General features: G+C 53.1%; 1 protein-coding gene across 5 annotated transcripts in view; it reads left to right on the top strand.

The window, feature by feature from the left end:
• srcin1a (SRC kinase signaling inhibitor 1a) overlaps positions 1–19,990 on the top strand; it is a 227,511-nt gene that overhangs the window by 184,527 nt on the left and 22,994 nt on the right. For all 5 annotated transcript variants that reach the window (XR_013549123.1, XR_013549122.1, XM_078424674.1 and 2 more), the window contains exons 10-19: positions 1,159–1,251; positions 2,234–2,274; positions 6,145–6,317; positions 8,205–8,380; positions 12,495–12,625; positions 13,815–13,962; positions 15,121–15,177; positions 16,574–16,907; positions 17,620–17,854; positions 19,357–19,508. Coding sequence is in view for 3 of the 5 variants with exons in the window: in XM_078424674.1 (XP_078280800.1) it covers positions 1,159–1,251; positions 2,234–2,274; positions 6,145–6,317; positions 8,205–8,380; positions 12,495–12,625; positions 13,815–13,962; positions 15,121–15,177; positions 16,574–16,907; positions 17,620–17,854; positions 19,357–19,508 (1,540 nt within the window). In the remaining 2 variants the exon portion in view is untranslated. The remainder of the gene's footprint in view (positions 1–1,158; positions 1,252–2,233; positions 2,275–6,144; positions 6,318–8,204; positions 8,381–12,494; positions 12,626–13,814; positions 13,963–15,120; positions 15,178–16,573; positions 16,908–17,619; positions 17,855–19,356; positions 19,509–19,990) is intronic.

The following is a 19,990-nucleotide window of genomic DNA, read 5'->3' as shown; positions in this document are numbered from 1 at the left end:
TGTTGTCCGTGTGGAATCTGCACCTTCTCCCTGTGACCACGTGGGTTTCCACCGGATGCTCCGATTTCTTCCCACATCCCAAAGTCGTGCGGGTCTGTAGGTTAATTGGCCCTCTGTATATTGCCTCTGGTGTGTCTGATGAGAAAGTGGGATAGAGTCATAGAGTGGAAACAGGCCCTTCGGCCCAACTTGCCCACACCGGCCAACATGTCCCAGCTACACTAGTCCCACTTGCCCGGCGTTTGGTCGATTTGGGATAACAGAACTAGTGCGAATGGGTAGAAAGGAACTGCAGATGCTGGTTTACACCAAAGATAGCCACAGAGTGCTGGAGTAACTCAGCGGGTCAGGCAGCATCTGTGGAGAAAATGGATGGGTGACATTTCGGGTCGGAACCTGTCGGGGGCAGTCTGAAGAAAGGTTGTGACCCGAAACGGCACCCATCCTTTTTTGTCCAACGATGTTCCCTGAACCGTTGAGTTACTCCAGCACTTTGTGCCTATCTTCAGACAATAGACAATAGGTGCAGGAGGAGGCCATTCAGCCCTTCGAGTCAGCACCGCCATTCAATGTGATCATGGCTGATCATTCTCAATCAGTACCCCGTTCCTGCCTTCTCCCCATACCCCCTGACTCCGCTATCCTTAAGAGCTCTATCTAGCTCTCTCTTGAATGCATTCAGAGAATTGGCCTCCACTGCCTTCTGAGGCAGAGAATTCCACAGATTCACAACTCTCTGACTGGAAAAGTTTTTCCTCATCTCAGTTCTAAATGGCCTACCCCTTATTCTTAAACTGTGGCCCCTGGTTCTGGACTCCCCCAACATTGGGAACATGTTTCCTGCCTCTAACGTGTCCAACCCCTTAATAATCTTATACGTTTCGATAAGATCTCCTCTCATCCTTCTAAATTCCAGTGTATACAAGCCTAGCCGCTCCAGTCTTTCAACATATGATAGTCCACTCATGATGGATTGGCTGTTTCCACGCTGCATCTCTAAACTAAAGTGAACTAAAACTCAAGGCAATCTTTTGCAGATGTTGGACTAACCAACCTATCTCCATTCTGGGTCAGTTGCTAGACCATTGGTTGATTCACTCTGCTCCGAGCTTGCTGCAATGTTTGACAGTCTTTTGGTGACTTTGCTTCTTGTCACAGGGAACGAATGGAAGCCATGGAAAAACAGATTGCTAGTTTGACGGGACTTGTACAAAATGCACTTTTACGTGGGAACGAAGGAGAATCTGCCAGGTGGAGTATTGAATCTTTTTGGTTTCTGTCTTCCATCCTGGTACCTGGTGTCTTGTTGGCCAAAAACAACAATAAACCTCGCCCCATTCTATAAATGGGCGCATGCTAAAACTCCTCAAATTATCTCCAGTTCAAGGACATTATCTCTCTTTGCTGCGTCCTCCAGCACCAAATCCTCCTTATCTCTGAGACCATTTCTGATTCTACACCAAAACACAAAGTGCTGGAGGAACTGCGTGGGTCAGGCAGCATCTGTGTCGGGCAGGAACAGGTAACTGCAGTCTGAAGAAGGGTCCCCAACCGAAACGCCACCTGCCCATTCCCTCCACAGATGCTGCCTGATCTGCTGAGTTCCTCCTCCAACAGGTATGTTCCTCAAGTTTCCGGTATCTGTAGTTCCGTGCGTCTCCACCTCTATGATCGTTGTCTAATCCCACAACGTTCCGAGGCCCATTTAATCAGGATGCATCCCGGCGTGGGCTGGGAACAGCCCCATCCAAGACCGCAAGGAATTGCAGAGAATTGTGGACGTAGCCCGGACCATCACGCAAACCAACCTCTCTTCCATTGGCTCCATCTACACCTGACGCTGCCTCGGCAAGGCCAGCAGCATCATCAAGGACCAGTCTCACCCCGGTCACTCCCTCTTCTCCCCTCTCCCATCAGGCAAAAGGTACAGAAGTGTGGAAACCCATGCCTCCAGATTCAGGGACAATTTCATCCCAGCTGGTATCAGGCTGGTGAACCATCCTCTCACCAACTCGTACTGGCCTACCATGTACCTCATTGGAGACCCTCGGACTACCTTTCATCGGACTTTGCTGGACTTAATCTTGCACTAACCGTTATTCCCTGTATCCTGTGTCGGCTTGACTGGAATCTTGCATAGTTTTGTTTGCTGAGTGCATAAAGCTATTCAGTGCCTCCTGTAAAGTCACCCGCCGCTTTTGCTTATTTCAATAACATTTTCATTTTTCCACAGTGATAAATCTGAATCAGTAAATGACAGCTCGAGCACTGCAAGTGAGTACATTTCATTATTTATTGCCATTTTCACATCAGTAATCTCATCCTCCGCTCATCAGGGCAAGGTGGTAACATAGACATAGAAACATAGAAAATAGGTGCAGGAGTAGGCCATTCGGCCCTTCGAGCCTGCACCGCCATTCAATATGATCATGGCTGATCATCCAACTCAGTATCCCGTACCTGCCTTCTCTCCATACCCCCTGATCCCTTTAGCCACAAGGGCCACATCTAACTCCCTCTTAAATATAGCCAATGAACTGGCCTCAACTACCTTCTGTGGCAGAGAATTCCACAGATTCACCACTCTCTGTGTGAAAAAAAAGTTCTCATCTCGGTCCTAAAAGACTCCCCCCTTATCCTTAAAGTGGTACCTTTATCCTTACTCAATACTGAAGAGTTTCGCTCAGGTCCAAAGAGGGGTCTCGACCCCAAACATCACCTCTCTTCTCTTCGCTCCTCTCCAGAGATGCTGTCTGACTCCAGCTTTTTGCATCTATCTTCGGTGTAAACCAACATCTGCAGTTCCTTTCTACAGAGGGGGATCTTACAGAGACGTATAAAATTATAAAAAGGACTGGACAAGCTAGATGCAGGAAAAATGTTCCCAATGTTGGGGGAACCCAGAACCAGGGGCCACAGTCTAAGAATAAAGGGGATATAATAAGAAGTATAAGAAAATAACTGCAGATGCTGGTACAAATCGAAGGTATTTATTCACAAAATGCTGGAGTAACTCAGCAGGTCAGGCAGCATCTCAGGAGAGAAGGAATGGGTGACGTTTCGGGTCGAGACCCTTCAGTCTGAAGAAGGGTCTCGACCCGAAACGTCACCCATTCCTTCTCTCCTGAGATGCTGCCTGACCTGCCGAGTTACTCCAGCATTTTGTGAATAAATACCAAGAATAAAAGGGAGGCAATTTAACACTGAGTTGTGAATTTGTGGAATTCTCTGCCACAGAGGGCAGTGGAGGCCAATTCACTGGATGAATTTAAAAGAGAGTTAGATAGAGCTCTAGGGGCTAGCGGAATCGAGGGATATGGGGAGAAGGCAGGCACGGGTTACTGATTGTGGATGATCAACCATGATCACAATGAATGGCGGTGCTGGCGGCGAAGGGCCGAATGGCCTCCTCCTGCACCTATTTTCTATGTTTCTATCACCGACTCTTGGATATTCTGGGTGACGGGGCAGTCCATCCGGTCTACTGCCCCACTGCTGTTGGCTGCATCACCTAGCTGCTCCTCCAATATTCCTCAGAGTCCCATATCACCCAGCGGCAAAATAATATCCCCATCCTTCCCAACTATGCCTCACCCAGAGCTCCCTGGACTCTTTCCCCCCCCACCCACCCACCCCACCCTGGTTTACTGTCCAACTCACCCTGGGTTACTGTCTGAGTAATTCAGTAAGTTCATAAGTGATAGGAACAGAATTAGGCCATTCGGCCCATCAAGTCTACTCCGCCCTTCAATCGCGGCTGATCTATCTCTCCCTCTCAACACCATCCTCTTGCCTTCTCTCCATAACCCCTGACACCCATACTAATAAAATATCTAGCAATACCCGCCTTACAAATACCCACTGACTTGGACTCCACAGCCGTCTGTGGCAATGGATTCCACAGATTCACCACCTTCTGCCGAAATAAACTCCTCCTCATCTCCTTTCTAAAGGTATGTCCTTTTATAAGTGATAGGAGCAGAATTAGGCCATTCGGCCCATCAAGTCTACTCCGCCATTCAATCATGGCTGATCTATCCTTCCCTTTTAACTCCATTCTCCTGCCTTCTCCCCGTAACATCTGACAACCGTACTAATCAAGAATCTATCTATCTCTGCCTTAAAAATATCCATTCTCTTGGCCTCCACAGCCATCTACATAGAAACATAGAAAATAGGTGCAGGAGGAGGCCATTCGGCCCTTCGAGCCAGGACCGCCATTCATTGTGATCATGGCTGATCATTCTCAATCAGTACCCCGTTCCTGCTTACTCCCCATACCCCTGACTCCGCTATCCTTAAGAGCTCTATTTAACTCTCTCTTGAATGCATTCAGAGAATTGGCCTCCACTGCCCTCTATGGCAGAGAATTCCACAAATTCACAACTCTCTGGGTGAAAAAGTTCCTTCTCACCTCAGTTTTAAATGGCCTCCCCTTTATTCTAAGACTGTGTGGCCCTTGGTTCTGGACTCGCCCAACATTGGGAACATTTTTCCTGCATCTAGCTTGTCCAGTCCTTTTTATAATTTTATACGTCTCGTCAGTGAATTCCACAGGTTCACCTCTCTGCACCACCCGCTGACTAAAGTAAATGCTTCTACTGTGCCAATTGGTAACTTGGATCCAAAATGGAGTTAGACAATAGACAATAGGTGCAGGAGGAGGCCATTCGGCCCTTCGAGCCAGCACCGCCATTCAATGTGATCATGGCTGATCATTCTCAATCAGTACCCCGTTCCTGCCTTCTCCCCATACCCCCTGACTCCGCTATCCTTAAGAGCTCTATCTAACTCTCTCTTGAATGCATTCAGAGAATTGGCCTCCACTGCCTTCTGAGGCAGAGAATTCCACAGATTCATAATTCTCTGACTGAAAAAGTTTTTCCTCATCTCAGTTCTAAATGGCCTACCCCTTATTCTTAAACTGTGGCCCCTTGTTCTGGACTCCCCCAACATTGGGAACATGTTTCCTGCCTCTAACGTGTCCAACCCCTTAATAATCTTATACGTTTTGATAAGATCCCCTCTCATCCTTCTAAATCCCAGTGTATACAAGCCTAGTCGCTCCAGTCTTTCAACATACGACAGTCCCGCCATTCCGGGAATTAACCTAGTTGGTGCTGTTAGCAGAGAGTCGTGGCAATCCTCTGCCTTCTCCCCGTAACCTGTGACACCATTGCTAATCAACCTCCACTTCCCAAACACCCAATGACGCCCTCCACTGCCGTCTGTGGCAATGAATTCTACAGATGCACCACGCTCTGGCGAACGGCAGCCTCCACTGCTAGGGTTGCCAACTGTCCCGTATTAGCCGAGACATCCCGTATTTTGGGCTTAATTGGTTTGTCCCGTACGGGACCGCCCTTGCCCCGTGTTAGGCCCGCGGGCCGCTGTCGGCCGGGACAGCATAGGCTAACGGAGTGTGTTCGGGGAGCGGGGCCGAGTGTGTTCGCCTAACGGAGGTTGCATAGCAACCCGCCTCCCGGCCTGTGCGGCCACCATTGGTGGAGCGGGAGCACGTGGCCGCTGGCTGGGTGAGGTCGCGTGTGGCACGGGGCGGTGACGTCACCTTGTCCTGTATTTGGGAGCGAGAGAGTTGGCAACCCCCTATCCACCTGCACAGTGGACTCCTCCATCCTGGTATTGAGTTGGTCACAAAACGCTGGAGTAACTCAGCGGGTCAGGCAGCATCTCAGGAGAGAAAGAACGTCACCCATTCCTTCTCTCCTGAGATGCTGCCTGACCCACTGAGGTACTCCAGCGTTATGTGATGCCTTCGATTTGTACCAGCATCTGCAGTTATTCTCCTAGTATTGAGGCGGCACGGGGGTGTCGTGTGTGTCGTTGAGATTGTCCTGAAGCTTTGCTCTGTTCATGGTTCCTCATTCTGCTGCCCTCTGACTCTGTGCATCGTCTCTCCCTCCCTCCCTCTCTCCCTCCCTCTCCCTCCCTCCCTCTCCCTCCCTCCCTCCCTCCCTCCCTCTCCCTCCCTCCCTCCCTCCCTCCCTCCCTCCCTCTCTCTCTCCCTCCCTCCCTCCCTCCCTCTCCCTCCCTCCCTCCCTCCCTCCCTCCCTCCCTCCCTCCCTCCCTCCCTCCCTCCCTCCCTCCCTCTCCCTCCCTCCCTCTCTCTCTGTCGGCGGTCAGCTCCCAGCCCCTTGATACGCAGTGTCGCTCCCACCATGGCAGCGGCCACCGCCATCGTCGCTGTCAGCCATCCCACGGCCATCACCAGGCTCCAGATGCAGCTCCACCTGCACGACCTCCAACAGAACGCCAGTGACCTCAGGACCCAGCTCCTGCAGCTGCGGAAACTCCAGGTACGAGGCCGCCCCTTGGTCCCGGCTAGAGTTGATTCGTTCACAGATACAGCGCGGAAACACACCTTTCAGCCCACCCAGTCTGCACTGACCAGTGATCCCCGCTGGTCACTAACACTGTCCTGCACACACTAGGGGCAATTTAAACTTTTTTTTTTACCAAGCCAATTAACCTGCAAACCTGTACGTCTTTGGAGTGTGGGAGGAAACCGAAGATCTCGGGGAAAACCCACGCAGGTCACGGGGAGAACGTACAAACTCTACACAGACACCGCCCGTAGTCGGGATCGAACCCGGGTCTCCGGCGCTGCATTCGCTGTAAGGCAGCAACTCTACCGCTGCTCCACCGTGCCGCCCAGTGTTGACGTGGCTCGCCAGACCCTCCCATCCTCCCATCACCCCCCCCCCCCCACCTACACCAACACCCTGCAGTTCCTCCCTCCGACGTGTGTTTACTCAGCTTCCCCTTCAATGAGCCCTTGCTGTTCACCTCCACTTCTCCCCTGCAGTGATTCCCACGTTCCCACTCTCCGAGTCGGGCACGTCTCTCTGAAATTCCGAGATTCACAAAGACACGAAGGACGGCCGTTAAAACAACCGCCTCCCAGCATCAGGGGCCCGAATTCGACCCAGACCTCGGGTGCTGTGTGTGTGTGTGTGTGTGTGTGTGTGTGTGTGTGTGTGTGTGTGTGTGTGTGGAGTTTGCACGTTCTCCCCGTGACCGCATGGGTTTCCTCCGGGCGCTCCGGTTTCCTCCTACATCCAAAAGACACGTGGGCTTGTGGTTTAATACCATGCGGCATGGTGGCGCAGCTGTAGAGTTGCTGCCTCACAGCGTCAGAGACCCGGGGTTCAATCCTGACTACGGGTGCTGTCTGTACGGAGTTTGCACGTTCTCCCCGTGACCACGCGGGGTTTCCCCGGGGCGCGCCGGTTTCATCCCACACTCCAAAGGCGTGCAGGTTTGTAGGTTAATTTGCTTCGGGGGTAAAAAAAAGTAGATTGTCCCCAGTGTGTGTAGGATCGTGCTCGTGTGTGATGCGATCGTGGTCGGCATGGACTCGGTGGGCCGAAGGGCCTGTTTCCACGCTGTGTCTCTAAACTACATCGAAACTGATTTGCCCTCTGTAAATTGCCCTGTGTGTGTAGGGAGTGGATGAGAAAGTGGGATAGCATTGAACTGGTGTGAGTGAATGATCGATGGTCGGCATGGACTCGGTGGGCCGAAGGGCCTGTTTCCACGATGTGTCTTTCATTCAATAACTCAATCAATAGAGTCACAGCACAGAAGCAGGTTCTCAGGGCAAACTTGTCCTTGCCACCCAAGATGCTACACCTGGGCCAGTCTGATGGGTCTGCACCTGACCTGTATCCCTCCCTACCTTTTATATCGTGACGTTAACAGTCCTAGCAAGGGATTTCATACGAGGAATATAATTTCCCGCTCCCGTTCCTCCTGAAACCGCTTGGTTTCTTCTCAATAGACAATAGACAATGAACAATAGGTGCAGGAGGAGGCCATTCAGCCCTTCGAGCCAGCACCGCCATTCAATGTGATCATGGCTGATCATCCACAATCAGTACCCCGTTCCTGCCTTCTCCTCATACCCCCCGACTCCGCTATCCTTAAGAGCTCTATCTAGCTCTCTCTTGAAAGCACCCAGAGAATCGGCCTCCACTGCCTTCTGAGGCAGAGAATTTAGCCACAGATTCACAACTCTCTGGGTGAAAAGGTTTTTTCCTCATCTCCGTTCTAAATGGCCGACCCCTTATTCTGAAACTGTGGCCCCTGGTTCTGGACTCCCCCCAACATCGGGGACATGTTTCCTGCCTCTAACATGCCCAACCCCTTAATAATGTTGCATGTTTCTCCTCTGCTTTCCCCAGATGCAGAGCCAGGACACATTGAAGCACATGATGAAACGTTTGGAGTCGGAGATAAGTGTCAGGGTGTCGGAAGCCCTTCGGAGGCAGGAAGACCCTCTCCATCGACAGCGTGCCCTGGTCGAGGAGGAGAGGCAAAAGTACTTGAATGACGAGGAGATGATCGTACAGCAACTGAAGCAAGTGTCCTCCTTCCCCCCCAAAGCCAGCGTCTGCCCAGAAGGAGGGTCTCGCCCGAAACGTCAGCCCTCCCTCCTCTCCCGAGATGCCGCCCTTCCCGCTGAGTTAGTCAAGGATCGGTTCCTGGGCTGCCAACCACCAGGGTTACAGGGGTGGCTCTCGGGTGGAAAGAAGGGCTCGTTGGTGGGTTCACAACAGCTCACATCCAGGCGGCACGGTGGCACAGTGGTAGAGTTGCTGCCTTGCCCCGTCAGAGTCCCGGCTTCCATCCTGACGACGGGTGCTGTCTGTACGGAGTTTGCACGTTCTCCTTGTGCCCGCGTGGTTCTCTCCGTGCGCTCCGGTTTCCACCCACATTCCAAAGACGTGCAGGTTTGTAGGTTAACTCCCTTCGGTAAAATTGTAAATTGTCCCCAGTGTGTAGGAGGGTCCTTCTGTACAGGGAGACCTCTGTAGGTGACCAGTGTGTAGGAGGGTCCTTCTGTACGGGGAGACCTCTGTAGGTGACCAGTGTGTAGGATGGTCCTTCTGTACGGGGAGACCTCTGTAGGTGACCAGTGTGTAGGATGGTCCTTCTGTACGGGGAGACCTCTGTAGGTGACCAGTGTGCAGGAGGGTCCTTCTGTACGGGGAGACCTCTGTAGGTGACCAGTGTGTAGGATGGTCCTTCTGTACGGGGAGACCTCTGTAGGTGACCAGTGTGTAGGAGGGTCCTTCTGTACCAGGGAGACCGCTGGCCGGCACGGTCTCAGCGCCCACAGGGCCCGTTTCCGCGCTGTATCTCCAAAGTCTAAATACATGTGTGTAGGAAAGAACTGCAGATGCTGGTTTAAATCGAAGGTGGACACAAAATACTGGAGTAACTCAGCGGGACAGGCAGCATCTCTGGAGAGAAGGAATGGATGACGTTTCAATAGACAATAGACAATAGGTGCAGGGGTAGGCCAATCGGCCCTTCGAGCCAGCACCACCATTCAATGTGATCATGGCTGATCATTCTCAATCAGTACCCCGTTCCTGCCTTCTCCCCATACCCCCTTACTCCGCTATCCTTAAGAGCTCTATCTAGCTCTCTCTTTAATGCATTCAGAGAATTGGCCCCCACTGCTTTCTGAGGTAGAGAATTCCACAGATTCACAACTCTCTGACTGAAATATTTTTTCCTCATCTCTGTTCTAAATGGCCGACCCCTTATTCTTAAACTGTGGCCCCTTGTTCTGGACTCCCCCAACATTGGGAACATGTTTCCTGCCTCTAACGTGCCCAACCCCTTAATAATCCTATATGTTTCGATAAGATCCCATTTCGGGTCGAGACCCTTCTTCAGACTCTTTCTAAATATATATCACTGATTTGCACCAAGAGCCAAGTATAGTTTAAGGATGCAGTGTGGAAACAGGCCCTTCGGCCCACTGAGTCCATGCCAACCATTGAACACCCATTGCCAGTGGTTCTATCTAATCCCACTTTTGTATCCACTCCTGACACACCGGGGGCCATTTGACAGACGCTCATTAACCTACAAACCTGCACGTCTTTGAAGTGTGGGAGGAAACCGGAGCACCCGGAGAAACCCCACGTGGTCACAGGGAGAACGTGCAAACTCCACCCCATAACCATGACTGTTCACTTGAATCAGCTCGGCGTTGGAAGGCAATGGTGAATGCCAGGTGACAGTGCGGTCCCGTTAACTTTTAGATGCTGGTTTATACCAAAGATAGACCCAACGTTCTGGAGTACTCAGCGGGTCAGGTGACATGTCTGGAGGAAAAGGGTAGATGACGTTTGGGGTCGAGGGGGGGTTCTTCTCCCTGACGTCACCTAGTTTAGTTCAGAGATACAGCCAGGAAACAGGCCCTTCGGCCCACCGAGTCCACACCAACCATTGGACACACGTTCACCAGTTCCGCGTTACCCCGTTCCTACATTTACAGAAGCCAATTAACCTACAAACCGGCATGTCTTTGGAGTGTGGGAGGAAACCGGAGCACCCGGAGAAAAACCCACGCGGGTCACAGGGAGAACGTACAAACTTCGTACAGACAGCGCCCGTAGTCGGGATTGAACCTGGGTCTCTGGCGCTGTGAGGCAGAAACTCTACCGCTGGGCCTCCCTGCAGGTTCATCTGAAGGCAGGGACACTTAACACAAAGTCCAGACCCGCTGTCTGACAGGGTGGAGATCTACTGCCCCCACCTGGCTGCACCAGGAAGGTCTCTGACAGACGGGAAGGTCACACCCCATCCCCCACCAATCCCTTCCACCTATATTCCTTCATCTAGCTTCACAATACAATACAATACAATATATCTTTATTGTCATTGTACAGGGGTACAACGAGATTGGGAATGCGCCTCCCATATGATGCAATAAATTAATTAGCTAGTCGGTATTAATTTAAACAACCCAATGAAACAAATTAGAACAGTTTTAAAACAGAATAAAGTGCAAGTAGATCTGTGCGATGTGACCATCCGGCTCAGCAGGACCGGTTCATGGCAGCTATGGCCCTGGGGATGAAGCTGTTCCTGACAATAGACAATAGACAATAGGTGCAGGAGGAGGCCATTCAGCCCTTCGAGCCAGCACCGCCATTCAATGTGATCATGGCTGATCATTCTCAATCAGTACCCCGTTCCTGTCTTTGTCCCATACCCCCTGACTCCGCTATCCTTAAGAGCTCTATCTAGCTCTCTCTTGAAAGCATCCAGAGAATTGGCCTCCACTGCCTTCTGAGGCAGAGAATTCCACAGATTCACAACTCTCTGACTGAAAAAGTTTTTCCTCATCTCAGTTCTAAATGGCCGACCCCTTATTCTTAAACTGTGGCCCCTTGTTCTGGACTCCCCCAACATTGGGAACATGTTTCCTGCCTCTAACGTGTCCAACCCCTTAATAATCTTATATGTTTCGATAAGATCCCCTCTCATCCTTCTAAATTCCAGTGTATACAAGCCTAGTCGCTCCAGTCTTTCAACGTATGACAGTCCCGCCATTCCGGGAATGAACCTAGTGAACCGACGCTGCACACCCTCAATAGCAACTGTCCAGCTCACAGTCCGCAGTTCTCCCCACAGCCGCTAAGTCGTTTGGTTTGGATCTTCCAACAATCCACATCTTCATCGTTCCTGCATTTATTGTCCTCCCCTCGTTGCCCCAACGTGGCCTCTTCAAGGGGGCAGAGGGGGCAACTGGGTTAGCGTGGGCTTGGTGTTATGTACAGCCCCTGACCCCAGGTAACACGACAAGTGTGGTGGCTCAGTGGGCCAGGCAGCATCTCTGGAGGAGGGTGTTTCAGGCCGAAATGTGTAGGAAGGAACTGCAGATGCTGATTTATACCATAGACAGACACAAAATGCAGGAGTCACCCAAATGCAGGGTCAGGCAGCATGTCTGGGTAAAAACAACAGGTGGCATTTCAGGTAGGAACCCTTCTTCAGACTGTAAATTCTCCCTCGTGTGTAGGATGGAACCAGTGTAAATGGGTGATTGACGGCCGGCACAGTCTCAGTGGCCCTTTTTCCACGCTGTATCTCCAAACTGAACTAAGCCAGCGAGCAGACTGTACATGATTACAATCGTGCCATCGGGCGGCACGGTGGCGCAGCGGTAGAGTTGCTGCCTTACAGCGAATACAGCGCCGGAGACTCAGGTTCGATCCCGACTACGGGCGCCGTCTGTACGGAGTTTGTACGTTCTCCCCGTGACCTGCGTGGGTTTTCTCCAAGATCTTCGGTTTCCTCCCACACTCCAAAGACGTGCAGGTATGTAGGTTAATTGACTGGGTAAATGTAAAAAAAATATTTAAATTGTCCCTAGTGTGTGTAGGATAGTGTTAATGTGCGGGGATCGCTGGGCGGCACGGACTCGGTGGGCCGAAGGGCCTGTTTCCGCACTGTATCTCTAAATCTAGATCTAAAAACAAATCTACAGGAGACAACACCCTTTAGTTTCTGCTTCAAACAAAATGCTGGAGTAACTCAGCGGGTCGGGCAGCATCTCTGGAGAGAAGGAATGGGTGGCGTTTCGGGTCGAGACCCTTCTCCAGACTCTTTAGTTTCTGCTTGTTCGTCACACAGCGAGGTCGGGGTCTAATTGCTGTTTGTTCCGGCAGTGATCTGGAGCGGTCGGTGGATGACTTGCAGCGTGACGCGGGCTTGAGTCAGAGGCTGATCACCGGGCCCGAGCTGGAGGAGAAGGCACTGGTTCTTCGACAGCTGAGTGAGACCCTCACGGAACTGAAGGGTGAGGAGCCATTGACGTTACCCGTCAGTGTGGTCTAATGGGAGAGATGACCAAGCTCTCCTTTGTCATCAATGGGCAATTTCACAGTGAAATATTTTCTTTCACACATTCACAGCTCAACGTTCGGCCGACCGAGTCTACCTTTGCCGTCCAACCACGGCTGATCAGCCTTTCCCTCTCAACCCCACTCTCCTGCCTTCTCCCTGTAACCTCTCACACCCACACTGATCAACGATCTGTCAATCTCCGGCATAAACAAAGACCCAATGTCTTGGCCTCCACAGCCGGCTGTGGCAATGACTTCCGCAGATTCACCGCCCCCTGGCCAACGAAATCCCTCCTCATCTCCATTCTAAACATGCAGCCCTTTAGTCTGAGACTGTGCCCTCTGATCCTGGACTCTCCCACCAGTGAAAACTAGGGTCTCTGTGTTGGGGGGTGTGAGGGGAGGGGGGGGGGGTCTCTGTGTTGGGGGGTGTGAGGGGAGGGGGGGGGGTGTGGGGTCTCTGTGTATGGGGGGGGGAGGTAGTGGTCTCTCAGTGTGTCGGTCCGCTGTGTATCTCTGACGTGCTCTCCCGTACCCAGCCAGTACCCCAGCCTGGGGTCTGTGCACTGTGTGGGGTGTCAGTGTTGGGGGATGTGGGGGCGGGGGGGGGTAGGGGTCTCTGTGTGTGTGGGGGTGGGGGTCTCTCTGTGTGGGGGACGGCCGTGTGGCACTAACTTGCTCTCCCGTACCCAGCCCAGTTCCCCAGCCTGGGGTCTGTGTACTGTGTGGGGGGTCTCTGTGTGTGGAGGGTCTCTGTGTGTGTGGGGGGGGGTGGCGGGGGGGTGTAGGGGTCTCTCTGTGTGGGGCCCACCATGTAGCACTAACTTGCTCTCCCGTACCCAGCCCAGTTCCCCAGCCTGGGGTCTGTGTACTGTGTGGGGGGTCTCTGTGTGTGGAGGGTCTCTGTGCACTGTGTGGGGGGTCTCTGTGTGGGGATGGGGGTCTCTCTGTGGGGCCCACCATGTAGCACTAACCTGCTCTCCCATACCCAGCCCAGTTCCCCAGCCTGGGGTCTGTGCACTGTGTGGGGGGTCTCTGTGTGGGGGGTGTGGGGTGTGGGGGTGGGGTAGTGGTCTCTGTGTGGGGGTGAGGGTCTCTCTGTGGGGCCCACCATGTAGCACTAACTTACACTCCCATACCCAGCCCAGTTCCCCAGCCTGCAGAGCAGGATGCGTGTGGTTCTGCGGGTGGAGGTGGAGGCGGTGAAGTTCCTGAAGGAGGAGCCCCAGCGTCTGGACGTGCTGCTGAAACGCTGCAAGACCATCACGGACTCGCTCGCCTCGCTGAGAAGGTGAAGCCGCCGCCACCGCTTACCCCGGGCTCAGGGGCTGCGTTCACTTTAGTTTAGTTTAGAGATACAGCGCGGAAACAGGCCCTTCGGCCCACCGAGCCCACGCCGACCAGCGATCCCCGCACACTAACACTGTCCTGCACACACTAGTGACAATTTACACACACGCCAACACATTTAACCTACAAACCTGCACGTCTTTGGAGTGTGGAAGGAAACCGAAGATCTCGGAGAAAACCCACGCAGGTCACGGGGAGAACGTACAAACTCCGTACAGACAACACCCGTAGTCGGGATGGAACCCGGGTCTCCGGCGCTGCATTCGCTGTAAGGCAGCAACTCTACCGCTGCGCCACCGTGCCGCCCGTAAATGGGTGGTAACCAACTGTTGGGTTTTAGAAATACAGCATGGAATCAGGCCCTTCAGCCCATGACAACTATTCATCACCCAGTCACTAGTCCTATCCAATTCATTAGAGGCAAGAAACAGCACAGAAACAGGCCCTTCAGCCCACCCAGTCCACGCCGACCATCGATCACCCATTCACCAGTTCTATCGGACACACTTTGCACAAATTACACAGAAACAGGCCCTTTGGCCCACCGAAAACAGACACAAAAAGCTGGAGTAACTCAGCGGGACAGGCAGCATCTCTGGAGAGAAGGAACGGGTTCAGAATCCTTCTTCAGACTTCAGAGAAATGTCACCTGTTGTTTTTTCGTCAGAGATGCAGCCTGACCCGCTGAGTTACTCCAGCATTTTCATCTCCATCTTCGGTGTAAACTGCAGTTCCTTGCTACCCAAGTCCCCAAACCAAGCTGTGATGCATCTAACGCCTCAAGCCGGCCCTTGCAAATCGTGAATTAATTAAATAAGTCCCCTTTCTCACCCCAGAGAACTAAGACACTGCCTGACCTGCTGAGTATTTCCAGCATTTTCTGTGTCTTTACTTCAGATTTCCTCAGTATTTGTACTGGGTTTAATTCTCTCTCGTTCTGGGCTGTGCCAACTTCATACCGAGACTCTGACTGATCGACCACGGTTTGCTTTGTGCTCTGTGTTCCACCCAGGAAACCCACCTTGCTGATCTGTCTGCCGTCTCTCTCTCTCTCTCTCTCTCTCTCTCTCTCTCCCTCCCTCTCTCTTTTGTTACGTAGTTATTCGCCCTCCACCTCGGCCTATCCCACGGACATCTACCCAAGGCAGTTCACCAGGTAACTCAACCTATTCTCTGTTGCCACACCCTGGAGATGCTTGTCAGTCTGTCCCCTTCCTTCCCCTCCCGCACTCCCCACTCACCACCACCCCCCCTCTCCCCCACCCCCCCCTCTCCCCCCCCCACACCACCCCAGCTGTTCCAGTCGTCTGTCCTGTGTGAATCTGGGACATCGTTTCTGATTTCTCCAGCTCCTCCTCTGGAGGGGTGGTGGTGGTGGAGGCAGATACCATCGTGGCGTTTAAGAGACCTATGGACAGGCGCGTGGATGTACAGGGAATGAGCGGAATCAAGGAATATGGGGAGAAGGCAGGCACGGGTTACTGATTGTGGATGATCAGCCATGATCACAATGAATGGCGGTGCTGGCTCGAAGGGCCAAATGGCCTCCTCCTGCACCAATTTTCTATAAGGATTATATGCAGGCAGATAAGAGTTGGTCTTGGCATCATGGCCTTGTGCTGTACTGCTCCATGTTCTAAATGGTGACCACCTGTGTAGTCAGGAAATGTGGTGATGAGTGATTAAATGCACAAAGTGGAGTCCATCATTCTCCAGTGTTGTGATCTCACAATCTCACTCAGCTCAGCAGGCAAAGCTCACAGGGCTTGGAACAGTGTGTTCTGTTCATGCGTTAACTTTGTGCAGTCACACGTAGAGTCGCCAACTGTCCCGTATCAGCGGGGACATCCTGTATTTTGGGCTAAATTGGTTTGTCCCGTATGGAACCGTCCTGGTCCCGTATTAGGCCCGGGGGGGGCGCTATAGGCCCGAACACTGTAGGCCCCAACACTGTTGGCCCGGACAGTGTAGGCCCCAACACTGTCGGCCCGGACACTGTAGGCCCGGACACTGTAGGCCCGGAGGCCCGGGCGCCGCCTAACGGAGGTTGCGTAGCAACCCGTCTCCCAGCCTGAGGGGCCACCATTGGTGGAGCGGGAGCACGTGGTCGCTGGCTGGGTGAGGTCACGTGGGGCGCGGGGAAGTGACGTCACCCTTTGTCCCGTATTTGGGAGTGAGAAAGTTGGCAACCGTACTAATACGGGACAAGGACTAATTTAGCCCAAAATACGGGATGTCCCGGCTGATACGGGACAGTTGGCAAACCCTGGTCTCATACTGAGAGTCGGGGAATAGAGATGAAAAGGTGCAGAACAAGGGAGAGAGATGGAGGGAGGGGGAGGGAGGGGGAGGGAGAGAGAGGGAGGGGGAGGGAGGGGGAGGGAGAGAGAGGTGCAGAACAAATCAGAGTTGGCAGCGATGGCCAAAGAGCCCACACTGGTACAGAAAGGTCTGCCTTTGCTTTGGGTGGATCGTTGAGATGCTTTGGGTGGATCGTTGAGATCATTTGGTGGGGACTTGGTGTTAATGTTGAGTTTGGATCTTCCCCACAGACAAAGCAATGAGATGCTGATGAGAGGTCCTGAGGAAGCAGCAGCTTCGCAGTCTCCGCGACATGTGGCCACCGACGGCCACTCCAGAAACTTGGAATTTGAAATTCCCACCAGCCCTCCTCTGAATTTCCAGGAAACGCACATGAACTCGGCAAAGAGCTGGCAGTCCCACAACTCCAACATGACCACCTTCTCACACAACTCCCCCGCCCATGGCCACTCTTCCCAGAACCCACCGGGGATGGTGCAGGAGGCCGCAGCAATCCAGAGCAACTCTGTGGACGAGCGCCCAGCCCCGTGCAAGAGGACGGCCGACCGAACCGTCTCCGTCGAGGTAACGCGTTGGGGTTTAGGAGCTCGGTGTGGGAGCGCGTTGCCCGGGGCATCGAGCATGGGCTTCACACGGACGCACGGCTTCACGGAGCGCCATGGAAGCAATGTTTATATTCGCGGTCTTTGGCATTTTGTGTCCAGTGGTGGAACAAATGGATGCACAGGCACAGCGCCCCAGGCCTGTTGTCCCGTGTCTGAGGGTCTGATTGCTATCATCAATGTGCAATGTGTTTCCCCTCCCCTCCCACTCCCTTTCCCTCTCCTTTTCCCCCTCCCTCTCTCTCCCTCCCCCTCCCTCTCTCTCTCTCTCCCTCCCCCTCCCTCCCTCCCCCTCCCCTCCCTCTCTCCCTCCATCTCTCTCCCTCCCCCTCCCTCTCCCTCCCTCTCTCCCCTCCTCCTCCCTCTCTCCCCCTCCCTCCCCCTCTCTCTCCCTCCCCCTCCCCCTCCCTCCCCCTCTCTCTCCCTCCCTCCCTCTCCCTCCCCCTCCCTCCCCCTCTCTCTCCCTCCCCCTCCCTCTCTCCCTCCATCTTTCTCCCTCTCTCCCTCCATCTCTCTCCCCCCTCCCTCCCTCTCCCTCCCTCTCTCTCCCCCCCTTCCCTCGAGCTGCTTCTTCCCCCATCCATCGCCCCCCTCACCCCCTCGTGCCATCCCTGGGTGGGCCTCGGTGGGGATGTGGGGCCTCCTAGGCTGACGTGCCCCCTCCCCATTGCCAGGCTGCCGAGCGGGACTGGGAGGAGAAGCGTGGCGGCCTGCCGCCCTTCACCAACAAGGATATCAGCCGGCTGCTGGAAGAGACGCAGGCCGAGCTGATGAAGGCCATCCCCGACCTGGGCTTCGGCGGCAAGCCTAGGCCCGTCGCCACGACGACCGCCGACCAGAGGCCCACCAAACCGCAGCACGCCCAGAAACCAGTGACCAAAGTCGACTCCAACGGCCGGCGACACTCAGGTACCCACCCGCCCGTAGCCGCGACACCACCGCCTAGCCCTTCCAGAACCTTCCGACAAGCTGCAGAGAGTTGCAGCTGGAGCCCTGTCCACCACACAGACCAGACTCCCCCCTCCGTCCACACTTCACTCTGCCTCGGGAAAGCAGCCGACTTAAGACAAATGGAAATCAGGAGTATTTAATAGTCAGGAGCAAAGAGGTCCTTCTGCAGTTGTACAGGGCCCTGGTGAGACCGCACCTGGAGTACTGTGTGCAGTTTTGGTCTCCCAATTAGAGGAAGGACATCCTTGCTATTGAGGCAGTGCAGCATAGGTTCACCAGGTTAACCCCCGGGATGGCAGGACTGTCATATGAGGAAAGATTGGAAAGACTGGGCTTGCATCCACTGGCGTTTAGAAGGATGAGAGGGGATCTTAAAGAAACGTATAAAATTACAAAAGGACTGGACAAGCTAGATGCTGGAAAAATGTTCCCAGTGTTGGGGGAGTCCAGAACCAGGGGCCACACAGTCTAAGAATAAAGGGGAGGCCATTTAAAACTGAGATGAGAAAAAACTTTTTCTTCCCTGGGAGTTGTGGATTTGTGGAATTCTCTGCCACAGAGGGCAGTGGAGGCCAATTCACTGGATGAATTTAAAAGAGAGTTAGATAGAACTCTTGGGGCTAGTGGAATCAAGGGATATGGGGAGAAGGCAGGCACTGGTTACTGATTATGGATGATCAGCCATGATCACATCTAACTCTCTTTTAAATTCATCCAGTGAATTGACCTCCACTGCCTTCTGCGGCAAAGAATTCCACAAATTCTCAACTCTCTGGGCGAAAAAGATTTTTTCTCACCTCTGTTTTAAATGGCCTCCCCTTTATTCTTAGTCTGTGTGGCCCCTGGTTCTGGACTCCCCCAACATTGGGAACATTTTTTCTGCATCTAGCTTGTCCAGTCCAGTCCTGCAGGACCTATACATCAGGAGGTACAGATCGAGAGCAAGCAAGATTATGGGGGACCCCTGCCACCCCAGCAACGGACTGTTCCAGATGCTACGATCAGGCAAACGCCTCCGCTGTGAAAACAGAGAGGATGAGACGGAGTTTCTTCCCACAGGCCATCAGGACTGTTAACTATTATAACTCCAGGGACTAAATTTTCTTTGAGAATTGAGAATGATCAGCCATGATCACATTGAATGGCGGTGCTGGCTCGAAGGGCCGAATGGCCTCCTATTGTCTATTGTCTTTTCTGTATTAATTTTAATTTATATGCCGGTAATTGTAATTTTTTTGTGCACAATCCGCAGGCGTTGCCACTTTCATTTCACTGCACATCGTGTATGTGTACGTGACAAATAAACTTGACTTGACTTAGTGTGTACTAGGGACGTGGGGGGATAGCACAGGTAGAAGAGATGAGTTGCATGATGTTGGGCAGGTGCGGGACTTGTGGGCCGAGGGGCCTGCCCCCACACTGTGCCGGTCTGTGTTCTGACGGTCCGCGTTGCTTTGCAGAGGAGCTGACCGTCCACAGATACAGGACAGAGAAGCCGTCCAAGTCTCCACCACCACCGCCGCCGCGCCGTAGCTTCCCGTCGACCCACGGACTGACCACTGGACGCACGGGGGAGGTCATCATCACCAGCAAAAAGGAGGTCCCACTGAAGGTGAGGGCTGGTGCCGCAGGGACTGGCCAATGTCGTCTGTCCCCTGTACACTGGGGGCGGCTCGGTTACAACCCTGTATCGTCTCTCCGCTGACTGGGTAGCACGCAACAAAAAGCTTTTCACTTACACATTTTCAAAGTTCCATTAGCAACTTTGCAGATGATGCAAAGCTGGGTGGCAGTGTGAGCGGTGAGGAAGATGCTATGAGGTTGCAGGGTGACTTGGACAGGTTGTGTGAGTGGGCGGATGCATGGCAAATGCAGTTTATTGTGGATAAGTGTGAGGTTATCCACTTTGGTGGTAAGAATAGGAAGGCAGAGTATTATCTGAATGGTGTCAAGTTAGGAAAAGGGGACGTACAACGAGATCTGGGTGTCCTAGTGCATCAGTCACTGAAAGGAAGCATGCAGGTACAGCAGGCAGTGAAGAAAGCCAATGGAATGTTGGCCTTCATAACAAGAGGAGTTGAGTATAGGAGCAAG

Source organism: Rhinoraja longicauda, chromosome 29 (genome assembly GCF_053455715.1).
Source record: "Rhinoraja longicauda isolate Sanriku21f chromosome 29, sRhiLon1.1, whole genome shotgun sequence".
Lineage (NCBI taxonomy): Eukaryota > Metazoa > Chordata > Chondrichthyes > Rajiformes > Arhynchobatidae > Rhinoraja > Rhinoraja longicauda.
The sequence above is the reverse complement of the archived record's forward strand: the minus strand, read 5'-3'. Positions and strand labels throughout refer to the sequence as shown.